Source organism: Melozone crissalis, unplaced genomic scaffold, assembly GCF_028551555.1.
Source record: "Melozone crissalis strain CALT ecotype California unplaced genomic scaffold, PUWL_Pcris_2 ptg000027l_1, whole genome shotgun sequence".
In the NCBI taxonomy this organism is placed as follows: domain Eukaryota; kingdom Metazoa; phylum Chordata; class Aves; order Passeriformes; family Passerellidae; genus Melozone; species Melozone crissalis.
Genome location: NW_026535805.1, coordinates 61,855,519 through 61,872,796, shown reverse-complemented (window position 1 = coordinate 61,872,796; position 17,278 = coordinate 61,855,519). Strand labels below are relative to the sequence as shown.

The window sequence follows — 17,278 nt, the reverse complement described above, 5'->3', positions numbered from 1 at the left end:
GCGGGCTGCCCAAGGCCACCCCGGGCCTTTCCAGACCATCTAAACAGCCGAGAATCCGACAGACATCATCATCTACTTCAGAGCTGACAGTCTCTGAAGTAGAATTTTTGTAGTGAGTTTTATTCCACATTGCAGTATTTCCTAGACTGTTTGTGTCACATGTCCAGTGTCTTTGTTCTTCTGAAATAATGCTGCCTTGCATCAGACCATCTCTGATGATACAGGTCCAGAAGAATCATGTATGATGACACTATTTAACATAAATGACTTGCAGATCCACAGCCAACTAGACTGGCTGAAAATCCAGCACCATTTATGTATTTTTTTTAATTGCACAAAGTTATAGTGCAGTAGATATAAACTTAGTCTGTCTGAAGTCTTCAGAAATTATTCTTGTAGCTGGTTTACCCACAGAAGCAACCAGTTAGCTAAATTTCATTATTCCTTTTGTGAATAACAATGAGAATGGTCTAGTTATTGCTTTCTAGAATCAAATTGTGAGGAAGACCTGTGTGGCTTTTGGTTTTTGAAACTGCCTAGCTATAGGTGGATTTTCATGAAAGGACATTCTGAAATACTGAGATAAACCTCTGGTCTGATACTAAATCCACAGAAGATTGTGTTGGCTCCAGTGTTTTGTGTTCCTGACACCTGTGAGCACTCTCATTTGGTGCCGTTCCAGTTATTGACTATTGAGATAATTAAGATTTCTAATCATTGCCTATGGCATTAGTTGATCTCTGAGGATGGGCCTTAAAGAGTAATCCTATAATTTAGTCTGCTGTTGTCTAGCACTGCTTGATTGCTGGATTTGAAAGCTTGTTTACTTGTGTGTGAGTATTCATACTGACAGCCCACGAAGTTTATGTGCCGAATTTAAAATAAATTTGTGCACTGCTGGGACATACACCGAGAGGAATGTTACTACTGGACCTAGACCTCTAGTGCTTTTAGGATTTCTCATCTAATATTCACTAGGATGAGTGTGTTGAAGTGATGTAAGGATTTGTGCTTGATCATCAGTTTGTTCAGAGCTGGCATTTCAGAGTGAGATATACCAGAAATATTTTCAGTTGTTATTTAATTTAATTAAGGAATTGCGAAGTAAGAAATCCCCTTAGAAAATGTATTTGTGTATTTGGGGATTTTCATTTGAGGTTATGGACATGTTGGAAATGTTATTTTGTGTGCTGTGTCATTCAGGATCTGAGAATGTGATGCTGACAATGTGTTTTCTGTCTGTGGCATTGAATCCATTGCTGCTTGTGTGATAGAATGAGATTTTTTTCTTTTTCTTTCAACTGGCAATCCTTTAGAAAACCTTTTTTACGACTTTGCTTTCAAGTAAGACACTTGGGTTTTGATCTGAAACGGGTTTCCTTTTTCCAGTTGCAGTTACCTCTACTTTCTGCAAGATTTTTTAACAAATGAAGCAGACCTACTTGACAATGCTCTTTTCTAAGCCATTTACATGTCAGGTTATTCAACATGCAGAAGTTGAAGGTAGCACACATTTATCAGAAATTTTTTTCAGATTCATGAACCAATTTTTTGGTATTTCTGAGTGGTGGGCTGGTATAATTACTGAGTGCTGCATTTTTTTAAGTGGTTAGATGAAAGCTCCACATCAATATTTTGAAGTTTGAAGCTCTTAGTCCAGTCTGTTGGACTCCTTGACTTTGATATAGACCAAAGGATCATCAGCTTGAGGCTTAGGATAGAGAGCCTGGGAATTCTGTGTCAATTCTTTCAAATAATGGCCTGCTTTTTTTTCTTTTTTTTTTCCTTTGGTAAGCTGTTCTACAACAGTGGAAATTACTTTTCATGGCATAAAGTTGGCAGTCAGGGAGTATTGTTTTTCAGTGCTAGCTGTGTTGCTTATACCAAGGAGCAGACCAGTTTTCCATGATTTTGTTGAGTTAAAGTCAGTCCTGGAACTTCCCTGAGACCCCTGCCCGTAGGACTGTGGGATTTGTCAGACCTCTTGTACATAAGATCAGTTCCCAGATAAATTGAGATGTTACAACCTGTCATTATGGAGCATTTGTCTTTAAGAACTAGAGATGGGAATTTTAATGATGTGATTTTCAATTTAGGATGATAATATTCATTTGAGTTTGAATTTGTTCAGATCATCTTTTTTCTCATACTAATTTTTTTTCATAGAAAAACAGTGAGGTTTCTCTGGGTTGTTATTATACATGCTGCTGAGGTTTGTTAAGAAAATAACTCTTTTCATTCTGTGCCCATCCTGAATGGATCTAGACTTCCTTATAGCTGCGTGTTTTGATTGTCTGTAGCAGTGGGTGGATGCAGAATCACCTCAAGAAGTCTTAATTGAAATTTTTAGGGGTTTTGTTGTGGTGTCTTCATGCTCTCTGCTTTAATAAAAGGGACAAAGGAACCAGGAGGGGTAACCTCAGTCTCACCTCCAGCTTGTGTTGCCAGAGCTGAGTGGTAGATGTAGGTGCTGATAGCCAGAGGTTTGCTCAGTCCTCTTCAATCTGTTACTTTAGATAACCCCTTGTTTGGATTGTGCCTAAAACCAATTCTAGGTGTGTGCTTAGTGAGCTGTCTTTTCCAGTGATATTTCTTCTAACACGTGAATAGCTCTTTTGAAAATTCTTCCCCTCCTTTTTTTTTTTTCTTTCCTTTTCCATTTTGGTTAACAAACTATTCAAGGCTGCTAGGCTGCTCTTTTTCTGCACATGCCTCTGTATCATATGCTTAACATCATATTGTTCATCTGCATTTCCTAGTCACAAGTTCAGACCTGTGAAGCTACGTGCCAGATAATGGAGTGGTATTTTTGTAGTCTGTTGAGAAGTGGCAGTTTTCATATTGATTGCTGCCTTTATAAGGAAATATTTTAAGCTTATTTATCACACTATCTCATCTCTCTTCCTTTGTGATATTTTCCTTGCACCTTTGTGATAACCTTTTGGGTGCAAATATACCCAAGTGTGACATATTTGAAAAGAAAGAAAGTTAATTTAAAAATAGCATCTGCTTTGCTTTATTCCCGTAACAATTTTTGAGATTCAACCTCTCTATGTCATTAAGTGTGCTTAAAAATTCCTATGTATCTAGTTCTTGTTTGGGAGAGAGATGTTTAAGATCCATTCTGATGATCTTGGATCACCATCCATCATTGTTGATTACAATTTCCTCAGGATTGCCTTAGCTGAAGTAATGGAGGGAAGCTGGAGCCCTATTTCTCTGTACCCTGGGACTGCTCTTGAGTAAGGTACTATGAGGAGCAAGCAACCTGTAGCTTCATGCAGACCTACTCCAGTCAAAAATTGGGACTATCCTGAGGTGGCATTCATGAATAATTGATATTTTCTCACCACCAGTCATTAACATGACTCAGTTGGAGCCATAAAGATTTTAAAATGTTTTTAAAGCCTTAAAGCAGTGCATTTCTGGTGGGACCTCAGTTGCAGTTGTTGTTTCCCACACAAGAGCTGGGAGATGCTGCCGGCCACCAGAGCAGCGCAGCGGGACTGCTCTGTGTCCTTTGGGAGAGCTGTTTCACACTGGGCTCCTCTTGTTCCGAGGCAGTTGCTTTCCCCTGTGTGCTCAAACACTAATGGCAGGCGTGCCCAGGGACCATATGGGGAAGGAGTACACATGTCATAAAAACTGCTCATTCTCCCAGCAGACAGATCGCACTGAGCAAGGCGCTGAGCCAGCTATCACCCACACGCTTCAGTTTGATCGGTCCTGTTGTGGTACATTCTGAGGTAAAGACTGTGTGTCAATTTTACACAGGAAATAGAAGCATAAACTTACTGAACCATATTATTCACAATTTTTTTTTTTTTTTTGCTGAATATGTCTGTATTCTGGATATCAACCTGATTTTCTTGAAAAGAAGTAAATGTTAATTTTTAAAATAGAGTTGTCTTGTTTTGGGGCCTGTAAATGCCTATTATCTTCAGAAGTCTTCTTTAACAAGTGTTGTGCTCATGCTACAAAGTGTAAAGGTTTAATGGAGACTAATGAGCTGTTTCTGAGAAGGCTGATTACCTCTCCTTCTTTGCCATTCTCCTTTTAAAAACTGGGCATGAGGTCTCTTTTGCACAACTGAGTGAAGAGAACAAGTTGTTTGAATGTGCTTGTGGCATTTTAAGATTCAGGCATTAACAATGCATTACTGTGAAGAAATGCAAGTGTTCATATCTAGAAATAACTATCATTGATTTGTTTCTGAACTATTTGAAGTCAATGGAAAAATGATCAAAGTCAAATAAAGTCATCTGTTAAGATGTCCGCACAACTATTTAAGTGATGCTATTTCCAGTTTAGTAAACTCATGTTTTGCACAATATAAAACAAGTTTATCTGAAAATTCTGCAAGCATTTCTCAATTTACTTCTTCAGAGCTCTAACTTGACACAGAAGACCATTGATGTTTATAGCTCCTAGGTATTTCTGCCATGTTTCCTTTTAATGCAAGTACATAAGACAAAGTGGAGGTCACAGCTCGTAAGTAGTGATATAGAGTGAAAGTGCTAAACAAAGTTGCTTAAATAAAAAATCATAGAATAGAATAATACAATGATTTAAGCTTGAAAATACCTTTAAGATGATCAAGTTCAACCATAAATCTAAGTCCACATCTAAAGCATGTCCCTAAGTGTTACATCTACACATCTAAATACCTGCAGGGATAGCAGCTCAACCACTCCCCTGGGCAGCCTGTTCCAATGCTTGGCAACCCTTTCCAGAAAAATTTTTTTCCTAATATCTAATAAAAACTTCCCCTGGTGTAACTTGAGGCGGTTTCTTTTTGTGTTATTGCTTGTTACCTATGAGAGGAAACTGAAATTCCACTGCTAAAACCTCCTTTCAGGTAGTTGTAAAGAGGGATAAGGTCCCCTCAAACCTCATTTTCAACAGCCTAAAGAATCCCAGCTCCCTCATCAGACTTGTGCTCCAGACCCTTCACTCTGTTGCTCTTCTCTGGACTTGCTCCAGCACCTCAGTGTCTTTGAGGGGCCCAGAACTGGACACAGCACTTCTGTGGTGAGGTGTGGACTCACTGGTGCAGAGTGCAGGGGGATGATCACTGCCCTGGTCCTGTTCACCACACTATTACTGATACAGGCCAGAATGCCATTGGCCTCCTTGGCCAGCTGGGCACATGCTGGCTTGTGCCCAGCTGGCTTCTGACCAGACCTCCAGGCTCTTTTCTGACAGGCAGCTTTCCAGCCACTCTGTTCCCAGCCTGTAGCGCTGCTTGGGGTTGTTGTGATCCAGGTGTGAGACCTGGCACTTGGCCTTATTGAACTTTATACCACTGGCCTTTCCCAATCGATCCAGCCTGTCCATATCCCTCAGCAGATCCACATATCCCCCCAGCTTAGTGTCATCTGAAGGCTTACTAGGAATGCACTCAGTCCCCTTTTCCAGGTGATTCATAGAGATATTAATCAGGACTGGCCCCAACACCAAGCCTGGGGAATATCGCTAGTGACCGATCACCAGCTGGAGTAACTCCATTCACCATCATCCTCCAAGCCTACTCTCCAGGAAGTTTTTTTGCCCAGTGAAGAGTGTGCCTGTTCAAGCCATGAGCAGCCAGCTTCTCCAGGAGAATCCTGTGGGAAAGGCTTAAAGTGTCAAAGGCATTTCTGAAGTGCAGGTAACCACTGGTAATATACTGTTTCAAGTCTAAGATTTCATATTAAATATTTTTATTTTGAAATAGATTACCTATGAATTAAATGGAAAAGTCTTTGAATGAATCTGCAGATGTTATGGGTGAAATGATGAAAATATCCTATCACATTTCGCTCCTTCTGTCCTCTTCCCCTTTATCATTCAGAGCAGGCTGTATGGAAGGGAAAACCTTTCAAGCATTTCCAAAAGGAAAAGATGACTTCTTCATTGAGGACTTGAGTGTTAGGAGAGACATACTTTACTGTGAGCATTGACAGACAGTAGGGTGAAATGAAATGGAGACTCTTTCACCAAAAAGCTGGAGGGCCCAAGCCTGGAGAATCAGGCTGAAAAGGAAGACTAGACAAAGAAAGGATATTTGGAATGAAAATGTCTAATATTATTTTGTCAAACAAAATAGCTTTCAGAAGCACTTCTTTTTCCAGAGGGCTACCAATTAAAGTGTGTTCCTTCCAGGTGCTGTTCTCAGTCTCTGCACCTTCTCATATATGTACCCAGACTCAGCCTGGCTGACTGCTGTATGGAGAAGGAGAGGAAGAATGACAGAGTTGCTTCCCACCCAGCCAGTTCACTACTGCTGCATGTACACAGTGTGCTCTAATTTTTTACCCTTACTGATTGACAGAAAATACAAGTTTTTGGTGCTTATTTATACCACAATCTGTATGACAAAATTGATTTATTTGAAATGAAAATTGTAATTTATATTGAAAGATGGTTTCTTTTCAAATTGAAGTGGTAAAAATAGTCTTATATTGGAAAATGAATGGGTGAGACCATTCACTTTGTATCTCTTTGACTTTACTGTTGTAATTCTTTATCCTGTATTTCAGCTTTGCTTGTCTGTTACACACATCTGACCTCACTGTATATTAGTTATGTGCAGCTGTCTTGTAAATGGACTGACGTGTGCTCACATTTTAATCTTAGTCAGCAAAGTGTGTATATGAGATATGTGTTGCATGAACTCCAAGAATAGCAGCATTACAAAAGATTTGCTGCTTTCTTATTGCTTCTAGGGTATTTTTTAGAGTTTTCACAATTTTCTTAATAATTTGGGTTAATTGATCTGCCTGGAAAACCTTAACACCCTGCAACATTTGGAAATCTCACAGTGTAGTCTTACAGGCGTGTCTTTGCCAAAAGGATTTGGTTAATGTCACAATAGACTGACACTTGAAGCTGAGTTGATCCTTGCATTTAGATAGGACACTCAGCCAGCCTTTAGCACTCAGAAGATTTGCGTGAAGAAGGGCTGTGAGGGGTTTCTTTGTTTCCCTAGAAACAAAGTGTCCTGTGGTGTCAGTCAGATAGGAGGTAGCCTATAATTGTGGCAAAACAACAGGGTAAATTCTGAATTACAAAGGTGAAGATGTAGTTAGTTATTAAAAGTAAAATAGTGAGGAAATGTAAATGTGAAATGCACGAGGCATGTATCTCTGATACTTGTCACTGAGAGGTGATTTGGAGTTTTTGGTAAAGTATCTTTTTGAGTTTTTGAAAACAGGTAGCCTGAAGCTCACCAAAGGGTTTCAATCTTTGTCTGAATTGCTTGATAGAGGTCAGTATATTTTCATCTTAATTTAACTATTGTTTTGCCTGTGGAGTATGATTTATCCTTTAAAGAGCAGAAAGCACTCTTTTGCCCAAAATCTAGCTTTCTTTAAGAAGAGTATAATGTATGCTGTGGTATTGTGCATAATGTTTGACTGTTTGGCAGTGTTAGCTGTCTTTTGGTTTAACTAGCATTGAGAGATACCTTATGGCATGCTAATAAGCTCCTAAGATTTTGGACTTGGTTTCATTTTCTTATGCTTGAGTATTGTTCTCTGTAAAAAATGAAAATACTATATAATGGTAATTGGTAGTTATTAGCCTTCTCACACCTGGTCACGTGTTAGTGAGTTCTCTGGCCTCAAGAACTGTTAGGTTAATTTGGAAATTGAGAGAACAAAAACATCCTGGATCTTTCCTCTGAGGCTGACTGTTTTAGAACTATCAAATATGATGTAATGTAAACTCTTCTACAGTGTGTGCTAGAAATGAGCTGCATATTGATAATTTTCTGTGAATCCTTTTTCTAGTGGTTTATCTTTCTTGTTCAGGATTGTCTGGTTAATTCTTGTATCTGGACTCCTGTTTTCTGTAGCACCTTCAAAATAGCATAACTGCTAGTAATTGGATAAGAGTGAGCACTTATTCTTCATGAAAACAGAACATTCTGGAACTGAGTTTTAATTCAGGCAAATGGAGGTTTTCAGAACATTTATTTCAAAGGAGAGGATCTTCCTTCCAAACGTCTGCTTCTGGCGGGATGTGATGGGCTGAGGAGGAGCACAGTGCTGGCTGGATATGCTGGCTGCTGCAGTACTGCACAGGGCTGCCTCTGCTGTGCCTGCCTGTGCTGAGAGCACAGTGGGCCTTCTTGAATTGCTGCTCAAAATGCTTCCCAGTGGCATTGCTGAAGGGAAGCATTCATGGAATTAATTCTTGTTTTCCCTTGCTGCTTGAGGCAGTAATAGGAGTGTAATAGGAGGCAGTTCCTCGTTTATGAGAAGTGTAAGTACAGAATATTTTGTTGTCTGGAAGTCCTTCTAGACATTTTCCCATAAGCTGTTAGGGTAATGTTAACATCAGGTTAAGAGAGTACTTGAGACATGTCACCTTTTCAGAGAGAGAGCTAAGAGACACTTGACTACCCAAGAGGAGGTAGGACAGTTGTCTGTGTTATTTGTTCCTCTGATCTCCTTCCTGTATTCCTTGTTCAAAAACAGTATAGCATTTCCTCAGGAAGCTCTTTTCAGAATTTGAGGTTCTAAACTATATGAGTGGCAAACTAAAAGTCTTCAAAAAGTAAACACCCTCATCTATCTTCTTTCCTTAATATATATATATGTATTTATGTTAGACTTATCTAACTGGGTTGTCAAATTATGCTACTGCATTTAGGAACAATATGGAGAATAGCTTTAACAAATGCAGAAGTGAGTTTATGGGAATAGACCAGGCATTAGTTATTCATTTATATTCTGCAGGAGAACCTGTTTTATTCAGAGCTCTTGGAAAATGTTCATGGAAACTTTTAGGGAATTAGGACAGCTGGTCTAGCAGACTTTGAAGTCGGCAACACAGCCGGCTGGTCGGCATTCCCAGTGCCAGCTGGCTCAGCAGCAAGTAGAGACAGCAACTGTGATTTTGGCTTAGGAAACCCTGTATATATAGAAGATGACTTGATGACAGGCAAGACTCAATAAATCTGGTGACATAACTGAACTTTGTTAACCAGTGTTTGCTCTGTTGGGATTAAACATCCCCCTATGTTTTCAATTAAAACTCATTATTTTTTCCTGTATTTTCTTTCTTTGGAGCAGGAACTTAGTATGTACTTCTCGTTGACTGTCTTTTGGAATATTTGACAGAACATTACTTTAACAGATGATTAATTAGATTTCAGCTACTGTGTGTCATTGCTGATCTTTAGTCATTGTCAAATTTCAAGTGAAATGTCATCTGGAAGTAAGTCATATGCAAAGCTACAGTAGTTTGGCTCTGAACCCATCAGTAGACTTTGTGAATAATCTGATTTCCTGAGAGGCTTTGGATTTCTCACTTCACTGGCTGATTCTTTTTGCCTTATAGTACAAAAATAGAGAAGGAGAAAAAAGAGCATGCTAAGCTTCATGGAATGATTCGTACAGAAATAAGTGGAGCTGAAATTGCAGAAGAGATGGAGAAAGAAAGAAGGTTCTTCCAGTTACAGATGTGTGAGGTAAGATTCAGTGTGAAATTATTATTATCATTATCATTAGTATTATTGTTGTGCTGTTTGTAGGAAATTTTTGAAAAATGCAATTGTTTAAGAGTAGCTGTGATATTAAAGGGAAATGCCAAGTTATTTGTTGACTCCATTTGTGAAAAATAATTTTTTTTATTATTCTGGTGGGCAAACTTTGCAGGAAATTTAGATATTTTCTAATTTCACCAAACAGCTAAATTAATGCAAATAAAACACTAAGAGATTGTAATAAATCAGTCTTTACACCACTACTTCACTGTAAGTTATTTTAAGCCCTTGCTCATTCTCTGAATTGTTCCCTGTCCTGACAGCTGTTGCGTTATTAGGAGGAGAGACTCTAGTCTAGCACACTGCTGGGTTGGTACAGGAAAAAAGTGCTAGAGATGGAATCTAATTGTCTTTCAAGTTGTTTCAGAATGTTTCTACTTCAAAATCTCTGTGATTTTGCAGTATGTTAAATCTGATGTGAATATTTTTGGTTCGAATAATTTAAGGATATGTCTGGTTCTGTGGTTGGGAATTCAAGTCGCTGTGTTCTTTTTTAGTACACATTAGCCCAGAAATACACCATGGGTGTTTCTACTGCCTTTCCTGTGATGATGATAGCTAATTTGACTCATATGCCAGCATAGCAGAACTGCAGTTGTCCTGGATATTACTTTTAGTAACTATATGCACTCATACATAAAAGCTTCACATTCCTATACAGAATCAGACTAAAATGTTCAAAACTGATTAAGGGATTTGAGTAACAAATAAACATATGGATGTTGTCAGCTAATTGCCCATTCTATATCTTTCCTAAGAAACAACTAGGAACACATGCTTCTCTCTTGCTGTGTCACAATAAAGGAAGAGTTTACTTTAGTCAGTTGTAGTGATAATGAAGGGTGAAGTTTGTGAATTTAGAATAAATTACCTTAAATGTGGAACAGCTGGAGTGTATCCTGTATTTCTTCTGATTTTGAGGAAAATAAGTTTATACTCTGTTACCTCTGAATAGTTGTGAAAGAGAACTTTGACTGTGTTTTGATAGTAAGTCAGAAGGGTGACATATTGAAGTTTTATCATAAGTACAGACTAGTTCTCTATAAATTATGAAAGTGAACTGAATACCAAATGCTTAGAGATCCATTTTAAATTAACAAACAGCTGGAGATGTGGTTTTTGTAACTAAATACTATCCAGTGCACATGACTACGTTTAGGCTCATCATTTGTTCACCTGAACCAGCATAAGAAGCTGCAATATTGAAAGCTGGCACTTAGAGGCTGCTTTACTTGAGCTGGTTTAAAACATTTAGGGTGTATGGTGAGAAGGGGAAACCCAGATGCATTAGAGCATCATTAAGAAGACATTCACTCCTTTGCTTGGAGGTCACTGGCTAAGCTGGGGTTAAAATTTATTGTCTTTTAATGGACAGTTAAGGACTATGATATTTGATCAATCATACTTCTGCTTGCATGGCTGACATTTTATGTTATGATATTCAGGGGAGGAGCTGCCACTTAATGTGGACTTTGATTGTGCCTTATGCAAAAGGACAGTAATTACACTTCTTTTGCACTTGACATTAGCTTAATTGAAAAATCTCTTGCTAAACTGTAATTTGTTGTAATTACCATGTGTAAGGATTTGATAAAGATAACTACAAAATCAACAGGCAGATTTCAAAACTTGTTAAAATAATCTCTCACTTTTATTTTAGCAAACTGCTTTTCTCCTTCATGACATCTGTTTGGTAATGAATTAATAACTAGTGAGATAAATTTTTAGATGTGCTACTAGGTATAAGAATGGGTTCCTAAATGTACTCCACAAACCCTTTCATGTTTTTATAAACACTGGCTTTCCTTAGGAGCCCCAAAGCATATTCTAACAATTTGAACAAATCATAATGAAATGTCCTCACAGGATATCAAAAGTCAGCAGTGACAAGACTTCTTTTTGTGTGACTTAAATCATGAAGCCACTTTTTGCTGCATTTTCTTTTAGGTTTTGTAAATCTTCAACGGTAAAAACTTGTTGAAATAGAAATGAAAATAAAGTGGGAAAAACCCCTGTAGCAGTAAAAAATAATTTGTTTTGTAACTTACTGTTTTGCAGTACCTGCTGAAAGTCAATGAAATCAAGATTAAAAAAGGAGTGGACTTGCTTCAGAACTTGATCAAGTATTTTCATGCTCAGTGCAAGTATGTTTTATTTTCATAATCTCTACACTAACTGGAACAATATTTTGTTTTCAAATTTTTACATCATCATAACACTTTTCTAGAATTTTTAAAATCTTAAGTTTCAGCTCTTCTTGCTGATGTCTTTTGACAGATTGCTTTTGTCAGATTAGTTATAGGTATTACTATAACTAATCTGACAAAACTATATTCTGAAACATGTAATGAGATTGAGTTTGTTACATTGAATACAATTGAATGTTCCAAAGGAATACTGAACAATAATTTGCCATGTTTATAAACTACTCTTCAAACAGGGCTTTTAGTTTGATCTATTACTTTTAGTTTTGATGGACTTCTTTGAGTACCTAGCCAATGATCTAAATTAATTATGTGCTCAAGAAAAATAAGTTGCATAAGCAGTGGAATAAAAATATATTGAAAGAGTCAATCTTTTTCCAGTTAATTGGAGGAGGACTCAGTAGTAAAACACAGAGTTCTCATTGGAATTATGTGCTTTTGCTATGGTACTGTTACAAATCTGTCATGTAGCAATGAAGTTACAGCTGTAAACTTGAAAGAGCCACTGCTAACCTGTTGAAATCAGTTATGTTTTCATCTTAAAACACCAGTTTGCATCTATGTATTTTTTCCCCAATACCTTTTGCTTTTAAAATCAGTTTCACTTGTAGTGTGTCATTAATCTGCTCTATTTAATAATATTTTAGCAGTGTAAGTGCTGTGTTGCACTGTCACTTTCATGACTGCTTCCCAGAGTGAAAATATTTTATGTTGCAAACAGTGCAGCAATATTTAATCAAATTTGCATGTAACTGTGATTTCTTATAATTTATTTTTTAAATCTCAAATTATTTTTTTAAAGAACTGGAATACTTGGCATAGACAGCATTACTCTGCCAATTCAAAATGCACGTACTACAGAAAGGTGTAGCAAATTCTAGAAGCTCACTTATGGAGCATAATTAATGCTTGGGAAACAGAAGGGTTTTCCTTTAGTAAAAAGATTGCGTTAGACATAAAATTATGTGGCTTCAAGAAATCACAGTTATTTTATATGGAGCTTTTGCTGTTCTTCAAGTGAATCTTAACTTGTTCTGGGACTTCACCAAGTGCGATGAGAACTTGTATTTGAGGTGAGAATGAGGAAAATTTATGTGGCAATGGATTGTGGCAGTTCTGAATCTAATTGGGGATTTTGCATGTTAGAATAAGCTATGATGGAAATAAAGAGGTGGATGAGTCAAAGATTAATTTTAAAAAGTTTACTATTTTGAAGTTTATGGCATGGCATAATAATATGCATGTCTTACTTTGGCAACTTTTAAAGCAGAAAATTCAAAGTAAAATTTCATAACAGCTGGCTTTTTCTTTTCTTTTAAAGTTTCTTTCAGGATGGGTTAAAAGCAGTTGAAAGTCTCAAACCTTCAATTGAGATGCTCTCGACAGATCTTTATACAGTGAGTAGCAACATTTCTTGTTTGTGTGGTAAATTTCGTTTTCTACAGTAGAAGCATCCTTTTGGTTCAGGTTGCCTGGCTGCTTTAATAGTCAGCATTTAAGGTAGAGAGTAGATTGTTGGTAAAGTCTTGTTTTAATATGACATTCAGAAGTCTTAGTTTCAGTTCAGGACCCCACTGTGTAAAATGTTATGACAACAGCCTTTGCTCAAAAGTGTCTATTAAGTGGAAAATAACATGTGGTTTCAAATGGAACACAAGGAAGCAAGAGCATTGTGAGGTAATATCAAAGCCTTAACCCAACAATATCCTAACCATTATCAAGTTTTCTGAAAATACAAGGGAAAATAAGCTGATCACATTATCTTTTCTTTTCACTTTCATTCTCACTGAATATTTCTCAAAAAATGAATCAATTAAGCAGCAAATTTGAAAGACCTGCATCAAAAGTTTAAAAAATGTTATTTTTAACCTGTGTTTTTCTTTATTCAAGATTAAACAAGCACAAGACGAAGAACGAAGACAATTAACACAGCTCAGAGATATTTTAAAATCAGCACTCCAAGTTGATCAGAAAGAGGTAAGCATATAAGGTGGTTTAACTTTGGAATACCTATTTTAATTACTTGTAATGTTAATATCAAAATAAGGTTATTTTAACTTTTATCAGGCATTTAATTCCTTTTGTTAATTCATTTTTGTTGCTCAAACTGAGAATGAAAAAACTTGGGCAGTATCAAGAAGACCATATAGAACCTTATCTCACAATATTATTCCAGACTCTATAATGATTATGTAAAACTGAACTTCAAATCCCAAAACATCTCTGTCATCATCTGCAAAAAATGACAATCAGGTTTGGTACTCAGCTGCAAAATGCCAGTGTTCAGATGTGCAAGGGCTGGGTCAGTTTGGCAATCCAATAAGTATTTTTTGAGTTCCAATTATGATTGCCATTAGACTTAATGAATTCTGGAGTAGTCTCAAACTCTGATCTGCAAGTGAGCATCTTTTGTATATTGTAATAGTAAATACTGGGTCTACTTTTGTTTCAGATTGTTAGTGCCTCCTCTTCATATAAATAAAAGCCAGCCAGCTTCCTTTGTGTGGCTGCTGGGCCATGAGTGAGTGATGAATGAACCACCCCACTGCTTTTCAGATTCTCTTTCTGAGTGGGATCACAATGAAATAGTTTAGTCTGCAGAGCTCACACTTCCTTGATCTTTTCCGGTCTTGCTTTGATCCTCCCCTAAAAGTTATGGTGCCTCCTAGCTCTTACTGGTGACAGATGATGGTTGTTGAGCAGTGTAGTCTAGTGAAAGGGGTCCTTGCCCACAGCTGGGGCTGGACTTGACATTTAAAGGCCACTCCCAACCCAATCCATGTGATTCTGTGACTTGCAGACAGGCATTTGGGAACGGTCTCAAGCACTCCTCACTTTGTCACCTTGGGAAGTTTGTGTTAATGGCTATTGTATACAAAGTCCCACAAGATCAGCAGGCACTTCCTTAGATTCTGCCTGGCATTCAGAACTCACTGATTTGCCAAAAACTTCCAAATTTGAGCTTGGTAGAATGAGACACTAGGGAACCTTGTGGAAGTGGTGACTGCTTTGGGTTAGCCATTGGTTGCCCGCTCCCAAGAAGGAGCTTTTACTGTTTGGGGTGTGTTAGCAGGTGTCCTCTTTTAGTTGGGTCTGTGGCTTTCTTGGTAGCTGGGAATGTCTGTCAGTAATACTGATATTAAATATATATGGAAGGTGTGACAAATACACATTTTTTCACATGCTCAAAAATTAATAATACACATACATTTATTATTTCTACTGAGTTTGTGACATTTAAAAATACAAGTATAAAAAGTGCTTTATGCTGTAGTCATTATTTAGTAATTCTTCAAATTTAGATATAGATGCTTACCTGCAGAGCATGAGAATTACTATAATTATTTTTAAAGCTTTTTGCAAACATCAATTAATCAGTGGGATGCCAAAGAGTTCCAGTGGGATGCCAGAGAGTTCTTATATAATTTACTGTACAACCCACTAATATTATTCTTGTTGCACTGTAATTTTCTTTACTATAACTGATTTCTTTTTCCTTCCTGAAATGCATTTACATTTTGTGACCGAAGTCTAGGAGAGTAAGTGTTACTATGTTTTAATGAAAATAGTGGCATGATTTGCATTCAGATTTCAAGAAACTGGATTTTTCCTCTGAGTTTTTGTCTGTTGGCATGAAAAGACTGGTTCTTTCTCCTTTTTGGTGTATTTTATTACCCTCCCCCCCCCCCAAAAAAATATTATCAAAAAATTTATCGGACTCTTCTTGGGAAAGAAAATTGTTGTAAGACAAATTGGTGATTACCTTTGTACTTTCTTTTGGAAATTAAATCCAGTTGCTTGATTTGATGTTCTTGCAAGATTTTGAAGATATATGTATTTTTAATTAAAATGGACTTAATGTATGAAATGACAGAATGTTGACAGACATTGTTCCTGTTATGCTAAAGAAATTTAACATGCACAAGCACTCTTAGTGAACCTTCTTTTTGTTGTGCCTATAGTTTTGTTGTGCATAGCTTCTTCCTGCACACAACTCCATCAAACCTAGTTTGTATGGAGACTTTATTTTTAAATGTTATTTTGTGTACACCTTCATAATTTTTAATTTTTAAACTTTTATTTTTCAAATGTAGAAGTTCTACAAGTTTCAGAGTCAACCTTAGAGTTGTATTGCCTTAACTGTTCTTGTTCCCATGACCTTGGGTGAGGTCACCTCCTGTGACTATAGTGTTTAGATTAATTTCTGCTTCTTTATTAGAACCTGTAATCTATTTAGACCGCTGCAAAATAGGATGAATGTTGTATTTCTTGACAAAAATTACAGTAGTTTTGCTATAAGAGAGGCTGCCTGCAGGGGGTTCTGATAGATATGTCTTTTGGAGACTTTGTGGGGCTGTAATAGGGATAGGGATGGATCTCTGGAACATCCTCCTGGCAATTATCCTGCAAATGTCAGAGACGCTCAGGCTCTGGAAAAGCTATAAGAGCTTTTTTTGGCAGCTTTGCACACAGGAATGATCTGAACAGTCTAAAATCCCACTCCCTGGGAGCTGTGGAATAGCTAGCCAAAACTTGTTGTGTATAGGTTGAAGCACCTTGTAGGAAAAGTTCTGTTATGTTGACATAGTGGAGCTGACAAATAGGATCTCAGAATATCTCTTATCAGTAGTCACAGACCATCTTTAGAGAATACTGTTTTCACATTTCTTTAGTTTTTGGCTCTGCTGTTCAGCTTGACTTAAAAGTTAGTATATCTTCATAGACTTTGGAAGAAAGAATTTCAAACCTTTCTATGGTCAGTGAAGTGATTCACTAAGAACATGCTGCAAATTTTAAATGACTCACTTGTTTTTATATGCCTATCTACATTTCAAAGTTGATAAAGTGGTCAAAGTTCAGTTCCTTAGGCTTGTGTCCTTCTGCCTGTTCTGATTTTGTTATGTTAAGATATACTTCAAATGACAATACTCTGCACTAGGTGTGTGTCCTCTAGCCTGCAGTATTCCATTTCCTCCCATAGGTAATGTACATTGTTTCTGCTTCTCCAATGAGGCTACTGGGTCTGACCCTGTTGTCTGTGATTTCTATCTCTGTTTTGTGTAGTATGCAAACCAGAAATAAGGGGAGATCCTTGGAGTGCCTTCTTATGGAAAAGGCATGCTGAAAGGAAGGATATTGATTGTGGTGGTGATTTGTGGGGTGGCTACCGTCTCTTAGGAGCTGGATCAAAATCATGAACTTCTTGTCAGACAGCTGTGGAAAACCATCATTTGGCAATCACATTGGACAGTATTGGCCTGGACATGACCTGATCTGAGAATTTAAAATGAACAATATGTTTATCCTTAAGATCTTTTAATGAAATAGTATTAAATTTTTTAGATCCTGTTCAGAGTCATGAATGTGTGGAAATACACGTCAGCTGCTGCAGCTTCCCCTCCTGCTGAAATGAGGCAGGAAGCTTGTATTATTGGTTTGCCAGTTTGGCCAAACACAGCAGCTGAGCATAAACAGATGAAGGGAGGTAGCTGAAATGAGGCAGAAAACAATGCACAAAAAGTAGCAGCACAGACTAATGGGA

At 37.4% G+C, this 17,278-nt stretch overlaps 1 protein-coding gene across 3 annotated transcripts in view; it reads left to right on the top strand.

Moving 5' to 3' along the window:
• Positions 1-17,278, top strand: part of ASAP2 (ArfGAP with SH3 domain, ankyrin repeat and PH domain 2) — an 84,946-nt gene that overhangs the window by 34,337 nt on the left and 33,331 nt on the right. For all 3 annotated transcript variants that reach the window (XM_054279546.1, XM_054279545.1, XM_054279544.1), the window contains exons 6-9: positions 9,328-9,457; positions 11,591-11,676; positions 13,058-13,133; positions 13,627-13,713. In XM_054279546.1, coding sequence (XP_054135521.1) covers positions 9,328-9,457; positions 11,591-11,676; positions 13,058-13,133; positions 13,627-13,713 — 379 coding nt within the window. The remainder of the gene's footprint in view (positions 1-9,327; positions 9,458-11,590; positions 11,677-13,057; positions 13,134-13,626; positions 13,714-17,278) is intronic.